Source organism: Electrona antarctica (assembly GCF_951216825.1).
Source record: "Electrona antarctica genome assembly, chromosome: 10".
Lineage (NCBI taxonomy): Eukaryota > Metazoa > Chordata > Actinopteri > Myctophiformes > Myctophidae > Electrona > Electrona antarctica.
In genome coordinates, this window is record NC_136791.1 from 43427987 (window position 1) to 43444045 (window position 16059).

Genomic DNA, 16059 nt, shown 5'->3' on the forward strand with positions numbered 1-16059 from the left:
ATAAATAAAAAAATGTTGAAATAGTACACACTGCATGAATACACAATCGATAAACGTCACATCACCTTCAGTACTAGATAACTTATTACAAGGGCAAGCAACCTTTCACCAGTCTGGTGAACCAAACTCCTCCCCTCTTATCTGCAATTTGGACTTTTACAAACTAGCCTACATGTGAGAGTGTTTGGAATTGAGAATACAGAGTGAGTAGATATAGTAGCAACTGCTATAACATTGTTGTGGAAGTTTGTAACAATGAGTCCTCTTCTCGTGAATGTGGAGCAGTGGATTTTGGAGAATGAGAATGCATTTCTACCACCTGTATGCAACAAGCTCATGTAAGTAGAGTTTCATGTCAAGTTATGCGAGTTGTAAAAACAAAAGTGAGTTTGTCTGTTGAGTAACACCTTCTACTAATCCCATGTCTATCTAATGATTTTATAACTGATGCCCTGTTTATTTGTTTTAGTTTTTTGAATCCATATCACTTAAACCATGCACACGATACTGTGATACATACTGTGATTTTATAGTCTATAATAAAACGATATTTGGGGGCAGGATTAAGTCTTTTGTCAACAAAAAACAAGTTCTCTCAAGAGTCAAGACTCAAGCTGGAGCTCTCATTCAATGCCATTGCTTGCTCCTCTTGGTTCTCCTATCTATGTCACTAAAACTATAGGCTTCAGGGGCGCCCGCTGGCCAAGTGGTCCAGGCGCATACCACATATAGGCTTTGGCCTGGCAGCGTGTCGCGTGTTAGAGTCCCTTTCATGACGACCTTTGCTGCATGTCCCTCCCCTTCTCTCTCTCCCTCTTTCCTGTCTCTCTTCACTTGATAGTATCAATAAAGGCAGAAAAGCCAAAAACAAACTATAGGCTTCATTCATACCTCCCAAAACAAACGGATACAACTACTTCTCTGCCTTAAACCATCTTAATTCCACTTTGCTAGTTTGGGATGGCCCAGGGTAAATACAAATGGGATTGGTATTTGAGATAGTCAAAGGGACAGTGCCCTCCTGACCTGACTATACTTCTCTAAAGTGAGTGACACCCACAGCCACAACACTAGAGGGAGCCACTGTAGAACAAACATGGGAAAATTCTCATTCTGACATCAAAATTTGCAATACCCTGACACCATCCATTGAAAGATGTTGAATCACTAGTTTCTTTCAAAATTGTCCTGAAAAAACATACTGTACTGTACAGTATGATGATGATGTATTGACCCACATAACGTCACATGGGGCGGAATTCTGGCTGCCCTAAGGGCACCCCAGTGTGAAGTGAGCGGTGCTTTTGAGGTAACTGTGAGTTCAGTGCACCCACTATTAAGTATTTGATGATGACATATGATGATGATGATGATGTCTGATGATGATGTATTGACATGACGTCACAGGGGACGGAATAGCATTTTAATGATATACAGTATATTTTTGTGTACTATATATTGAGCTTTGGATTTGACTGCCCAACATATTATATATATTTGTTCTCCGTCCGAGAACAAAAAAGTGAAGCTTTTGGTCATGCTTCACTGTTGTCATGCTTCACATGACATTACAATATATAATATAAATGGTAAGACGGAATTCAGTTCCCAATGGATTCCTCGCGACTCCAGACCACACTTGCAATTTCCCAAAATTGCAATCTATTTAAGATTCAATCTATATCAGAATCTAGTTTGACCTGTGTTATGTTTCTTCCTCTAATTCTTCCTTTCTCTTGCTATAAATGCAATGTTGAAAGCTTGCACAAAATTAATTTCACCCACTCTTTTACACTGCATTGTATTCGTGTGAAGTGACGATAAAATAACGTATAACGTTGATTATTTTTCTGTAGCTTCACAGAACAGACAGATGACTAAATGAAGTTTGTTTTTCTGTGCTCAGGCACTTTTGCCAGCTGAACATCATGTATGTTGGAGGACCCAACACCAGGAAGGATTACCATATAGAGGAAGGAGAGGAGGTGAGTGTTAATTAGGCCTACAGCTAACCAGTTAATACATCATGTTGGCCTCCATTGAACTGCAGACCTACCCTACCCTACCCACGTACGTGCACTAACCCTAACCCTGTAATCTATGTGAAGGCTGTCTCTCTTTGAGTGCCAGGTATTAATTATATAATTCATCTGCGGCCCACCAAGTGCCATGTTTTCAGCATTTTACATTTTTGAGAGGCCCTGTGCCCAGCTTTGTGTGTTTGGGTGTACCCCATAGCGATGATTTGATTGACTGAGCACCCCATAGCGATGATTTGATTGGCTGAGTACCCCATAGTGATGATTTGATTGGCTGAGTACCCCATAGTGATGATTTGATTGGCTGAGCACCCCATAGTGATGATTTGATTGGCTGAGCACCCCATAGTGATGATTTGATTGGCTGAGTACCCCATAGTGATGATTTGATTGGCTGAGTACCCCATAGTGATGATTTGATTGGCTGAGTACCCCATAGTGATGATTTGATTGGCTGAGCACCCCATAGTGATGATTTGATTGGCTGAGCACCCCATAGTGATGATTTGATTGACTGAGCACCCCATAGCGATGATTTGATTGGCTGAGTACCCCATAGTGATGATTTGATTGGCTGAGTACCCCATAGTGATGATTTGATTGGCTGAGCACCCCATAGTGATGGTTTGATTGGCTATGAGATGTGTGGGGACAAAAGCTGTATATGGGAGGGGCTAGCGCCCCTCAAAAAGTGCGGACAGAAAAGTGTGGAGTGAGGACCCCAATTGTGATTGGCCGGAATGTGATGATACTGATGTATGCTGATAAGAGCATATATTTTAAAAGAAATCACACCAGTGTGAAGTGAGGGGCCACCAGGATTTTGTATTTTTTTAAGAGCCACTGCATGTGTCCAGGATGTAAACAAAACTACATCCTGGACACATGGCACGTCTTTTCACACAGGGAGAAAAAAATCACACCTGTGTGAAGTGAGGGGTGCTCTTATCGTACATCATCATACATCATCTCATTCCGGCCAATCAGAATTTGCGTCCTCACCTTCATCTTTAATGTTTGCGTTACGCAACGTTTGTGTTTACTGGAACACTCAAAATTGCATTTCATGTTAGGACAAAAATGTGGGTTACTTACACACACCAAAAGCTTGACATAGGAGGGGCTATCACCCCTAAAAAAAACAACCGCTACCATTCTTGGTTTTGACCAAAAACACAGGCTGGAAAAATAAAATAAACTTTTCTGAATCAGATAACACTAGGGCCAGTGGGGATTTATTTTTTCTTCCCATGTCCGGTTCCTGCCTGTTGTATGTGTCTCCTAGGTCCTAGCAACCAAGAATCATTCACACGGTGGCGCACCCTCTAGTCTAATGTTTAACACTGAAAACACAAAATCTCTGCTTTCTCTGCTTTGGCACCCAGGACAGGAAAGAAAATACATAATTTCTTGAATTTTACATCTTTACCATTCAAAAAATTAAGTTGATCAGAGTGTAACTTTGATATAATTGCGTCAGCCATTATGGAGGCATGCATGTACGAGGTGGTGCCACATGAAAGTATGCTGTTTTCTCAGCGCTAGCCTACTCTGAAAGGTTAATAGAACTAACAGATACAGAGAAGGTGGTGTGTCTCCTCAACTGACTTCTTGCAAATAGGGTGTTGCCTCACATTGTTGCGATATTGGTGTATTTTCCAACAGGACATAAAATCGTATTATGTTGACACATGTGTAATTTGTGTGACACAACATACATGTAAAACTAACATGACATGACTTGATATACACAATTTATTATACAGAACATCGTCTAATATATGTTGTTATTAAAGTAACACAAAGGTTGCATAATTCAAACGAAAGGAATGCTGCCATATTGTGATTAATCACATAAACGCCTATATACAGAACTTGAGCGGTGTCCACCAGGGATCTATATTTTAGGCCCCCTCCTTTTTTAACCGCTAGTCGAGTTCTTTGACTAGAAGTGTCTATTTGTATGTCTCTAAAATTTAGAGACATACAAATAGACACAGTCTAAATGTTTTGATGAATTGAACAAGGTGGACCCTATTGTAAACAAGTGTAATTCTTAATTGGGTAATGTCTTTGTATTGAGTTTGTGCTTGAAATGTACTGTAATTCTGCAAACTGTTAATACATATTTCAATCAATCAATCAAGAGACCAGCAATTTTCTGTGAATGCCTCAGAATAGGGACATTCTCTTTTCATGCATGGTCCACCTGATGGGTTAATAAGTTAGCCAGTCCAACATGTTTGTACCTTGTAATGGGGTATTGACTTTGCTGGGGTCCATAGCTGCATGGTTTTGGTGCTGTTCTTTTATTTCAGCTCATGTGAAATGCACAGTGACAAGTATAGAAGGGAGGTTAATGAATGGACAATGAGATTATGAAAGATTTTATGCACAGGTGGACACAGCAAAATCCTGCTTTTACTCTAACTGTGTGTGTGCGTGCGTGCGTGCACATGGCATGCATGTGTCCTTTCTTGCTTCATTTTTCTATTTCATTTATCTGCAAGAATGCATCAGTATGAGGCCAATTATGAATAATGGCCTCTGCAGCCAGGTCAATGCATAGTCTGCATTTATACAGTATAGAAATTAGTATTTATCTCTTGATACCTCTTTTAGCAACAAAAAAAGCTGATATGCCGTATGCAGTATTTTGCTGTGTACAAAATATAGAACAGATAAATGTCATGAACGATGCTAGTTTGGGATGGCCCAGGGTAAATCATTGAACGATGAGTGACTTTCTGAAAATGAGTCACAGAATTACATTTCTAGTGCACCATTTAGTTTAGACAAAATGGTCAAAAAAGTTATGTATCATTACATATATTAGGTGTACACTAAAACTGACTGAAAACTACAGTAGCCTATACCAGGGGTCCTCAACTAGAAATGCAGAAGGTCCACTAATAATTTTTGAAAAAGACTAAGGTCCGGTCCCATGCCACGCAGCGCGGGCCACGCAGCGGCCAGCGGAGAGCGGGGCTCTATATTTTTTAGTACAGTCACACCAAGGCAAGCTTATACAAATCGGATCCCCTCCCAACCAACCAATACTGGGGTGCAGAGTATGGAGTAATTAGTAATGTTTCACAAATATTCCCCTCCAAAAATTCACAGCAAATGAGAGGTATTGTGTTGAGGCACAAAGAACACTTTTATTTTGTCAAGTTAAAAAAAAAAAAAAGGGTTAGGGTTAGGGTTGGTCCGCGGTCCGGTCGTGGACCGCGGTCCGCCTATTGAGGACCCCTGGCCTATACTGACCATACAGCTTGTTTACTTTCTCTGCTGTCTTCCTCCATGCTCAGTTGTTCTACCAGGTGAGAGGAGACATGTGTCTGAAGGTGATAGAAAATGGCAAACACAAGGATGTGCACATCAAAGAGGGGGAGGTGAGATCTACCATTTACTTTTTTTTAGCTGTTGTGACTTGTTTTCAGCTCATCTGCTCATACCTGCAGATCCCATAATATGTGTTTAAAACAGATAAACAAGATGAAAGCAAGTGTGACTATTTTTGACCAAGTTACGGTTGCTCTGTAATATAATCAGGTAATCTAAGAAGGGACCACTGGTTGAACCACTGGCTAGCTTGAAAATCTGAAGGTGAATTATACAATGGTACTACAGAGTATTAGGCTTTAGAGCAGTCTCGAAATGTGGACATTTACCTCAATTACCTGGTATCATACCAGGTAATTACCTGGTATCATAGTCACTTTGTACATGATTTATTTGCTCTCTATTTAGTATTTACCCTTTACCCTGTCATTTGTTGACTATACTAGGGTTCATGCCATATGCTCCGATCTTGCACTTTGTAACTCGCGAGTCGCTTTATAGTGTCTGCTAAATGCTTCTAAATTACTATCAAATAAATAGGATGATCCTTATACAACCTAGTATACACATTATCAAACCATTATCAAATGATGTGCCTTGGTTACATTTTAGTTGTTTTGTTTTATATGTGAAACTTCACCAAATCAAGTTAGTTTTTACCAGTCTTCATTGACCTTCTCTAACTCTGTCACTTTTAAACAATCCCAATCTTTCAGATGTTTCTGTTGCCAGCTCGGATCCCTCACTCCCCCCAGAGACAGGCCAACACAGTGGGACTGGTAGTGGAAAGGAGAAGACTCCTGACTGAGACCGACTGCTTGAGGTTCACTGACTCCCCTCCCTCCCCCTTTCTTCTTTGTTTAACCACTTTACTTAATGGCATATATACCTTAGAGTATACATGAATAGAGACGGCACCCGAGTTCTCCTCCCATCCACTTGCATTAAGTTGCTCAAAAGCGCATGAGGCGATTTCACTGTGCATTCTGGGTAGGAACAGAGTGCATTCTGGGATGGATTGGGCCCAAACACATGAACGCGCTGTCGCTGACTATCATTGCAGGCATTCATGATAGTCAACGGACCAGCGTGTTCATGTGTTTGGGCCCACGCTGCAATATCAAATTCGGCCACTATGTCCATTTCGCCTCAGGGTTTCATCCGGGTGCCGTCTCTATTCATATAATACTAGAAGATATATACACATTCAGAGACGGGTCCCCTGGTCGTAGCCAACGTAGGTGTAGGTGGAGAGAAGATATCTGCAGTGTACACCGTCAGCTCTTCTACTACATTGAATGGGAAAGTGACTGATGTTAGTCTGCTCAAACGTTACTCTTTTACCTGCTTTTTACTAACACTAACTTTACAAAGATGCCCAGAACATCGGGATGAACCTGTGTAGTTTATGTCTGCTCCAACAGTAGTGGCAAAATTCAACTTTGGAGAGAATCGGAATGTCAAATACGAGCGCCTGCCCGAATTTCGTTGCGCATTTAGTAGTGTAATTACGGCACCGCTCAGTGGACCGCGGTAGCTGAGACGAAGCAGTGAAAGGTCCTGAACCACCGCTGAGAGGTTGGCTGCGACCAGGGGACCCGTCTCTGAATGTGTCTATTATCTTCACTTACACTCAGTTATTCCTTCTTTGACTGCCACCTAGTGGTCTGGGGAGGTAGTTAAACCCTGCCGACGGAAATGACGATATTTATTTTCTAGTTATTCACATCCGGTCTCCCGGCCTCCCAGACTGAGAGAAGAAGAAACGGCTAATGCTAGCAGTACCTTACAATGTTTACCTTTCGCCAGAAACGGTAATATGTCGATCGCCAGTGGGTGAAAAATCACAAATCACATCCAAACATCGGATGTTTTTTCAAAACCACGGACGGAGTTTCAGAGATACGAGGCCATTTAGATCCTACTTTGACTGGTGCACTAAGGGGGCCGTGTGCAAAAATCCTGGTGCTGGGGCTGACAGAGACGTTGCATAGCAACCGGGGCATGACTACAGGCCATAGGCGCCAGAGGGGGTCATTTGAGTCTGAATGTCCCTGCATTATTAGGGGATGACTGGTCTAGTTATTTATTTATTAAAGCAGCAGGGGAAAAATTAAAATGTCCCCGCACTTTAGAGCGCCTGACGGCGCCACTGCTGCAGGCTTGTTTGCAGTGTAGCTGCTTCATATTGATACAATAAAGCGATCAAATACGGGATATCTGGTATTCGGCGGACGTTTCTAATTTGAAAAAACGGGATATCCCTTATTCGGCAGTTAAAGAATTAAGTTCCATGTCAAAATATAAAGATGTCAGAGTCCATTTTGGAGATATTGGAGATATTGAAGGGTAAAATTAACACACTGTATATTTTAATAATGTTGTGACATTACTGTGCATTCAGGTACTATGTGGACAACTCTACAGACATCTTATTTGAGAAGTGGTTCTACTGTGAGAACCTGGGAACCCAGCTGGTGCCTATAATCAAAGAGTGAGACATGTCCCATTTCTAATTCATGCATTAACGACTAAACCCTGTTCTCCTCATGTGATTAGCTGTATTTATATGCGTATATTGCATAGGAAACTATACCCCTAACTGAACGCTCACCTCTCATTGAAATTGAATTACTACACCGGTCAGTTGCTTCCCGTGTGAAAGAAAAGCCCTTCAGTTTTACGGCTACTGGCTGACATTGTGCTTGGTTCTCGCAGGTTCATGGCGTCAAAGCAATACAAAACTGGGAAACCTGACCCAAGTGAGTTGTTGAGACACCGTCTTATATTGCCATTTCTAATTATTATAAGAATAAATAGCTGAGATTTCAACTGTATAAATCTGCTCACTCATGGTCAAATTCCTCTAGGGTAGAGGTCTTGCTTTCAAATACATAAACACGTATGTTCACAAACTGCACATTCTGAATATGGCATTCATCTCTGGCATCACCCATAGGACTATAGAACGTTGCAGTCCCACCCCCTTTCATGACGACGCCAGGCCCAGGAAATGAATCCCAATGCATTTTTCCCATAGACATTTCAAAACGTATTTATTTAAAGACCTTTTAAGCGTCGTACGAAGCCAACTCTTGTCGTGACAAATCATGACAACACACACAATATTTTGGACCAAACAAATAATTAAAGAAAAACAACAAAAAAAGTGTTGTAACCTGCCGTTTTTTTCTACTTTCTAATTCTTTGTTTGGACCGAAAAATTGTGTTTGTCACGGAGGAAAATGAACGGGGATTTCTTTTCCGGGTCTCTCGTTATCCAGAGATTGTATCCTGCTTGTGTCCTGTACCATCTCATACTCCATCACACAACAGTGTTGCTTGCAGGCAAGTGACAAGCGACACTGTCGTACCAGAGTATACGTACAGTAAATTAGGCATGAAAGTCCCCCTGCACTGCCTTGCCTCTGAGTTTTCCAGGCAATACAGACTGTGTCCATTCTTCAGCGAAATATGTAAATTGCTACCGCGGTTTAATTATTGTTAACCTATCTTGAGAGATGTAAATGACCATCTATTTATGTCTGTGTGTGGCTGAGCAGATGAGGTCTTCAGACAGCCTCCATTCCAGTTGAACACCATGAATGTCATGTCACCCTTCTGCTTCAAAGACTGGCTGGAGAAACAGAGGGCTTCCTTGGCCAGCGGAAGGCCCATTGATATGTTTGGAGCACCGTTTGAGACTGAGGTGAGATGGGACCCCAGGAAAGGCAGGAATCGTCCGAAAGAATTGTTCCTCTTCCCTCATTCATGTTAAAATACCGTCATTATTTTATGTACTCTAGTTGGACCATGCACAGACAGTCATTTATTCTTTCACAATTCAACATTTGTCTCTAGTTTAATACCAGATATCAACTAAGTTTCAGTTAACACTATTAAAGTTCAGAAATGTCACTGAGTCTCGTCACAACTTGTTTCAACAATTCTAAGAAATGGTGTTGTGGTCATGTTTTGGCAAGAGAAGACTCGAGTTACAGTGGGTTTGGCTGAATTGGCTCCCACACATGCCGTGAGTACACACCAGCAGTAACATGATGCTGCTGATTCTACTGGTGATTGGCAATGCTAATCACACAAGCTCACTTTTTCTGTTACTGTACAGACAATGCTGTATGGATCCGGGGTGACGTTGAAGTGCAAACAACAAAGTGACGTGTGGATATGGCAGCTGGTAATTATGCACAGCAGATACTTTATAATCGTTGCTGTCTGGAAGAGACCACCTGTAACTCCATTTTTGAGGTTTTCGATTTTTCCATGAAGCAATGCTATTGAACACCCTTTACGTCTGTGTAAAATATTGAACCATTGGAACCAATGGAAAGTATTAAAAAGTGCTTCGGCGAAAACCTCCTAACTCCATTGGATCCTCAAACTATCTGGCAAACCAGCTAACTCCTAGCCTGATTGTCAGACTATGAGCCTCTAGCTCAGTGGAGCGGTCTATGGGCTGGAAACCAGGCTAGCCAACTCCACCCGTTTAGCCATCTTTTGTTTTCATGAATCAGTGCTATTATAAACACCGTTTACATCTGTGTGTTAGTTAAAAAACACACCCGTGTGAACTGAGTGGTGCAAATCCCCCCCCCCCCCCCCTCTCTCTCTCTCATTAGCAGGCAACAGTGCAGCACTATCTCTCTCTCTCTGGTTCTGGCACAACAGCGCCCCTTTTGGTACTCATTGGTACTGGTGCTCACACACACAAACATGAACACACGGTTGACGGACATTGCTGTTCCTTGGAGTGGTTGCACCACTCAAAAACATATTGAACCAATGAAAAGTATTAAAAAGCGCTTTTACATTTTGAAGTTACAGTAGGTGGTTTCTTCCAGACAGCAGAGATATGCATACAGTATGTTTTTACTCAGTGGCTCGTCTAAATTTAGAAGATTGTCTGTGTGTCTGTGTGCTAATCTCACAAACTGCTCGACTGATCAGCGCAAAATCTCTTGTATACACACAGGCTGACACAGCCACATGTAGATTTTTTTTCCCCCAGCATGTCTTATAATTTTTGGAGATTAATTTTATAATACCATAGATATGTCATAGACTGACATATGGCTGACATAACAGGCTGGCCAAATGAAGTCTGAGATTGACACTGGAGTCATGCCGTTAACATGTGGATTATGGGATCCACATGATTCAGGGTCATATTTAGTGGCTTGATCTTTCCTTTATAATCCATGATCACCACATGGGTGACTTTTGTCTTCAATTCCCAGTACTATTTCAAAAATAATTGTGTCATCATTTTATAATTCCCAACGTTCTCCCGACCATCATTTCTCTTCCTGTATACCTGTCATATTCTGGAGTACGTGACAATCCTCATTTTAGCACGTCGTATCACAAGAAGCACAAGTGTTGTGAGACTTTGGACAGACCTTGTCCTAAATGCATACTCCCCCTTCTCTTTCTCTCTCAGGAAGGTTCCTCTAACGTGACTCTGAATGACCAGACATTCTCTCTCTCTTCCGGAGACAGTCTTCTCATTCCTGAGCAGAGCCAGTAAGTGGGATATCAGACAGTCGCCCGTCATATATAAAACAATAAAATGCATCAATCTGTTCATAGGCCGGTCACGGTGGCACAGTCGGTAGTGCTGTCGCCTCACAGCTAGAAGGTCCTGGGTTCGATTCCCGCTGGGGACGCTGTGGGCGCTGGCGGCGTGTCCTCTCCTCCGCGTCATCAGTGCCCATACCCGAGGCGGGGTTGACGAAAGGGCCTTTCTGTGTGGAGTTTGCATGTTCTCCCCGTGTCCCCTAGGGTAGGTACCCTCACAAAAACATGCAGTAATCCTGGTCTCTAAACTGCCTCCCCCTGGCCAGCCGGGGCGCCTGATGGAGGGGAATGGAACTGGTTGGAATAACGTGTTCCTTCCATGCGCTACGTCCAACCAGGGAAACTCCCCCCTTTCGTCAGCAACTTGGACACTCATGCATGAAGGAAGCATGAGTTCAAGTTCGTTGCTCTCCCCAGGTTGGCAGAGGGTGTGTAGAGCCCAGGATCACATTAGATCATTGACACAGGGGTGAAAAATGGGTTAAAAAAATAATAATAATAAATCTGTTCATAGGCTTCATAAGGCCAAACATAGGCTGATGATATATAGGGGACAGGTTTGATTTCAATGTGTTTAAATAGTGTTTCTGATATATGAATTAATGTGTTTGTCTTGCTATTTAAAGAATATGAGACTGTTTCTAAAAATACAAGCATTTGTAGAATTTTAATGTGTAGATAAAACATTTCATTGACTCTGTGTAATCCTATTGCTGGGTATATTTGATATTTCTTTACATGACTTGCTTCTGCTATAGGTACCAGTGGCAAAGAGATGAGGGCTGTGTCGCCTTGTTTGTTGTCCAGAACCCAGAGAGGAAGAGACCATGAGAAGTGATCTTTTTCTTTGTACATTGTCACATGCACAATTGCGCACGCACGCACGCACACACACAACCATCACAACCATACAGTAAGTGGGGAGAAGGACTCAAGATGCTCAAGCTAACAACTCTCATCTCTAAAATGTATACTAGACATCGGTAAACAAGATTATAATCAGGATTATGGTATCACAATTTTTAAAAGGAAAATATTAACAGTTAAAGGGGCATTCCACTCATTTTCAACATTTTACTATGTCATTAATATACCTTAAAGCTGTTGTGTGGAAATAATAAAAAATGTCCCCCCCATTCTGTGTTTCCTAGAACTGCAATTATGAAAAAAATCATTAACATGGTGAAACACATCTTGATGACGTCATCAAGATGTGTTTCACCATGTTAATGATTTTTTTCAGACCTACAGTTCTAGGAAACACAGAATGGGGGGGACTAGTTCAGTTCTAAGATATATTAATGACATAGTAAAATGTTGAAAATGAGTGGAATGCCCCTTTAAGTTACAGTATGGGATTCTGTTAAAATAATAATAAACTATTAACAAAAGTATGAATATGATGATGCTAGCAGGTATTGAAACTGACACTATATATTTTCACTTAGTGGCAGTAATTAGTTTATTTTAACACCCCTTTGCTGTTGAGAGAAACTGGATTGAGCATATAAATGTGTTTTGAAATTAAGACTGCATAGAAGGATCATATATCTACATTTTTTACCACAGTAGACTAAATCAGGAAGCAGAGATGAATGTTAGAATGTTGTTTCTTGTCACTTCCTGGCACCATCCTGTGTATTCTGTCTGCCAGTGTGCTGTTTATTTTGCATTAGATTCCACAGGTAATGTAATGAGTTGAGCTACTGTATGTAGATTGTTGTTTATAGATTTATTTGTGAATAACACAGATTTTATGTTTTTAATTAAACTGTGTAACAAACAAACCAGACAGATGGCAGGAAAGCTGCGAGGGAAATATTGTTAAGGTGGAAGCAGTTGTTAATTTGTCAATATTTGTAACTCTGAGGGTGTACAATTGTAACCAAATGGACATGGTTACTTACTGTACAATTGTACACTCAGGAGTTAACTTAACACAGAAAATATTGTGTTCTCAGTCCAAAACCTGCAGAGGGACTCATATTTAAGCAGGCTACTTCTCCATGTCTATCAATTCATCAGTGGGCACAGAGGTATAGATAGCCTACATAGATATTGATCATTTCAATAACTTGAAACTGAAACGCACCCATGTTGTACACCAGGGGTCTGCAACCTTTTTGACATGAAGTGCCATTTTTTTATTTCCTTGATAATCAGTGTGCCGTGTCAACATAAAGTTTAATTATGTCACCACATCAAAATGTAATATTTCCATCTGATTTTGATTGTCCATAGGCTGTACATAACCTTTTTATGTGGCCTATTTTCTTTCACACATGAGACTCAGAGCCCAGAGTTTGAGTGAATGTAGAATTATGTGCAGGGTGTAATTTATATGTGAGTGGACTTCATTTCACAGACTAAACTTTTTGGAATAGGCCTACTTCTTAATATTAAAATAAAATATCTCTCTCTCACACTTATGCCAGAGTGCCAGTGACCACCCTCCCCTGTGCCAATGTTGGCACCCGTGCCTGCATGAGGTTGCCTACCCCTGTTGTACACCCATGTATAACATGTTCCAGCACGCTCAACTTTATCAGGTTGGGTTGTTGTGAAATTCTCAGGAAATTCCATTTCCAGAGAGGCACAGTACTGACGGGGTATGATTATCATAAATGAGAGTGCAGATCTACAGTACTTCCAGATAATCAGAGTGAGTGGATATTCCAGTGTATGTTATCTCTCTTTAGTCGGTGAGATCATCATGTGATGCATTCCCAAGTTGTTCATCCCCGGCCTGCATAACAAAATGTGTCAAAATGTATTCCCCAAAAACCCATTTCAGCTTTAACACATTATCCACCTACTGTATGATCTAATCTTTGGCCAATGGGCCTGTTCCAAAAATTGCTGTTTTGTGAATTATTTAAATGATTAGAAATAAAGGAATATTATTGCATCTCAACTGCTACTGCTTTCAATTGCAGTGTTAAGGAATGAAAGTACGAGAGATTACTATTAATTACATGTCTTAGGCCCTCATTTATCAATCGAGTGTAAAATCTGCCCCAAATTCGAGTGTAGGATTCATAGTACACCCACGTCGGGTCGGCATTTACAAAGTGATCGCAGACAGCTGATCCTTCCTTAATTTCGTTCGGACGTTTATAAATGTGACGGCTGAAATCTATCTGGCACGCCCTATGAAATCAAGCCTCGCCCTCGTTTTTGCGACATGAACAACTGCAGTACGACCTTGGAAACCATAGTTACATGACGAAAAAAGTCAATAAAAAAGTCACCCCCACTCTCATACAAACACACAGACGCACACACGCACACGCAACTTGCAAGTCCAACTGGTTTGTTGTAGCCTATCTTAAATAAATAAAGAACGAACACCTGTATGAATTAAATAAAGCTGTAGCTGTAGTACCCTGTCTGTTTCTCCTCTCGCCTCGCTTGCCTTGCTGCCCACACACACGCACATACGGGCCGTGGCCCAGTCAGTTTAGAGCTGGCCCAACTTTGAGCCTTGTGCATGCACATTTCTGGTTAGTAAACCACAGCATGCAAGCCGCCTTTGTTTTAAAATGGTTCCCCAAACCGTTCACAGTTCACACTTCACTATCGGCCGGGGATGCGCCGGGGATGCACTCCTGTCTGTCTCTATCACTGTGGTCCGTTCATGACACCGCGACCATGCACGTTTATGACAATCTATTTAGATTACCTCGCTAGTCGCAGTAGTCGGTGCAGTGGCTGGGCTGTCAACTGACAATTATATAAATGTGCAGCCTAAACCAGCCTCATGTGGCACACTGGCACTGGTGGGCTGGCAGCCTGGCTGGGTGGTTTAGCCTACCTAACTCCGATGCGGTCAGCGGTCCCCAATTTTGCGCTGGCACGCCGGCATGGCACATTTGGCATTGAGCGACACGTCGGGTTTATCCTTAAAACGACGAGATGTAACTCGAGAAAGACATGGCTGTAGATTGCACTATAGCCTACCCGTTGGTTGGTAGACTTGACTATAGCTGCAGCACTCTCGATCCAGTTAACTATTCCAGGAGGGGGGGGGGGGGCACCGTTTAAATGGCTTAAGCATCTAAACTTGCAACATTGTTTTAATTGCGCGATTTTAACTGCTTGTAGTTGGTAATCTCCTACCAATTTCATATGACACAGACACATCGTTGATGTAGGCCTATTCCTTTTTTCCTTTTCTTTTTTTACATGTAGCCCATATAGGCCTACATACATACTACATACATATACTTTTATATTAACATTTTAGGAGTGAAATATGTTTCGATGCCTGTGACAGGCAGCCTCTCAGCTGGTCAAACAATGCTGCTCCGCTGTTCTACGACAGAAAAACAGGTGAGGACAAAGCGTACGACAGCTCCCGACCAGACGTGGTTTTTGTCTTGGCTCAAGTTCAAATTCAAACGTTGGCGCAAATCGTAAATGCCGAAAATTGCGGTAATTTCGGCGTACACCCATATTTTGGCGTACGCACGGTTGATAAATGAGGGCCTTAAAGTTGACAATTATTTATGTAACCTTTTTAGTTTACAGGCCGGACAATTGTGTTTAAATTTAAACACCAGAATTTTCAGTACATTTTCAGTACAAAATGTTTAAAAAAAAAGTTACTCTATATGACTGTAGGTTTATTCGTCTAATGAAGTGTGATTTTGAGTATCCAACATACTATATCGCATTGAATGGATCGGTACAATAATGTTTCCAGCCATGGTGAGACTACATGTATGCAGTTATCAGCTGCTGTTCGACAGATTCGAAAGAACACAGTGTATGAATGAATGAAATGAAAAGACAAAGCAAAGAGAAAGTAGACTCTCATGCAGTACATGAATCATGATCCTCTAAGAATATATAATAAAAAACAATACAAAAGAAAAACTGCCTTGTTGACTTAGTTTTTGTTAGATTTTTACTTTTAAAAAGTTACAAATCAACAGAACAGTAGTGGACATATGTTGTGAGCAGCGGAGACAGTTTCCAATAACAGAATGTGTTATTAGTCCTATATATGTGCATTGTTTTATTGGTTTTATTCTTTTAATTGTTTTTTTTCTTGTTCCCCCTCTGGCCCCCACACATG

General features: G+C 41.3%; 1 protein-coding gene across 1 annotated transcript; it reads left to right on the forward strand.

Annotated features, from left to right (window-relative positions):
- The first annotated feature begins 213 nt into the window (after window positions 1-213).
- haao (3-hydroxyanthranilate 3,4-dioxygenase) lies at window positions 214-11972 on the forward strand. Its single transcript, XM_079512312.1, has 10 exons — window positions 214-338; window positions 1907-1985; window positions 5351-5434; window positions 6101-6207; window positions 7789-7878; window positions 8103-8146; window positions 8948-9093; window positions 9511-9579; window positions 10843-10925; window positions 11738-11972. Exons 1-10 carry the CDS (start codon window positions 256-258, stop codon window positions 11808-11810), a joined length of 858 nt encoding a protein of 285 aa, XP_079368438.1. The 5' UTR covers window positions 214-255; the 3' UTR covers window positions 11811-11972.
- Window positions 11973-16059: the final 4087 nt, after the last annotated feature.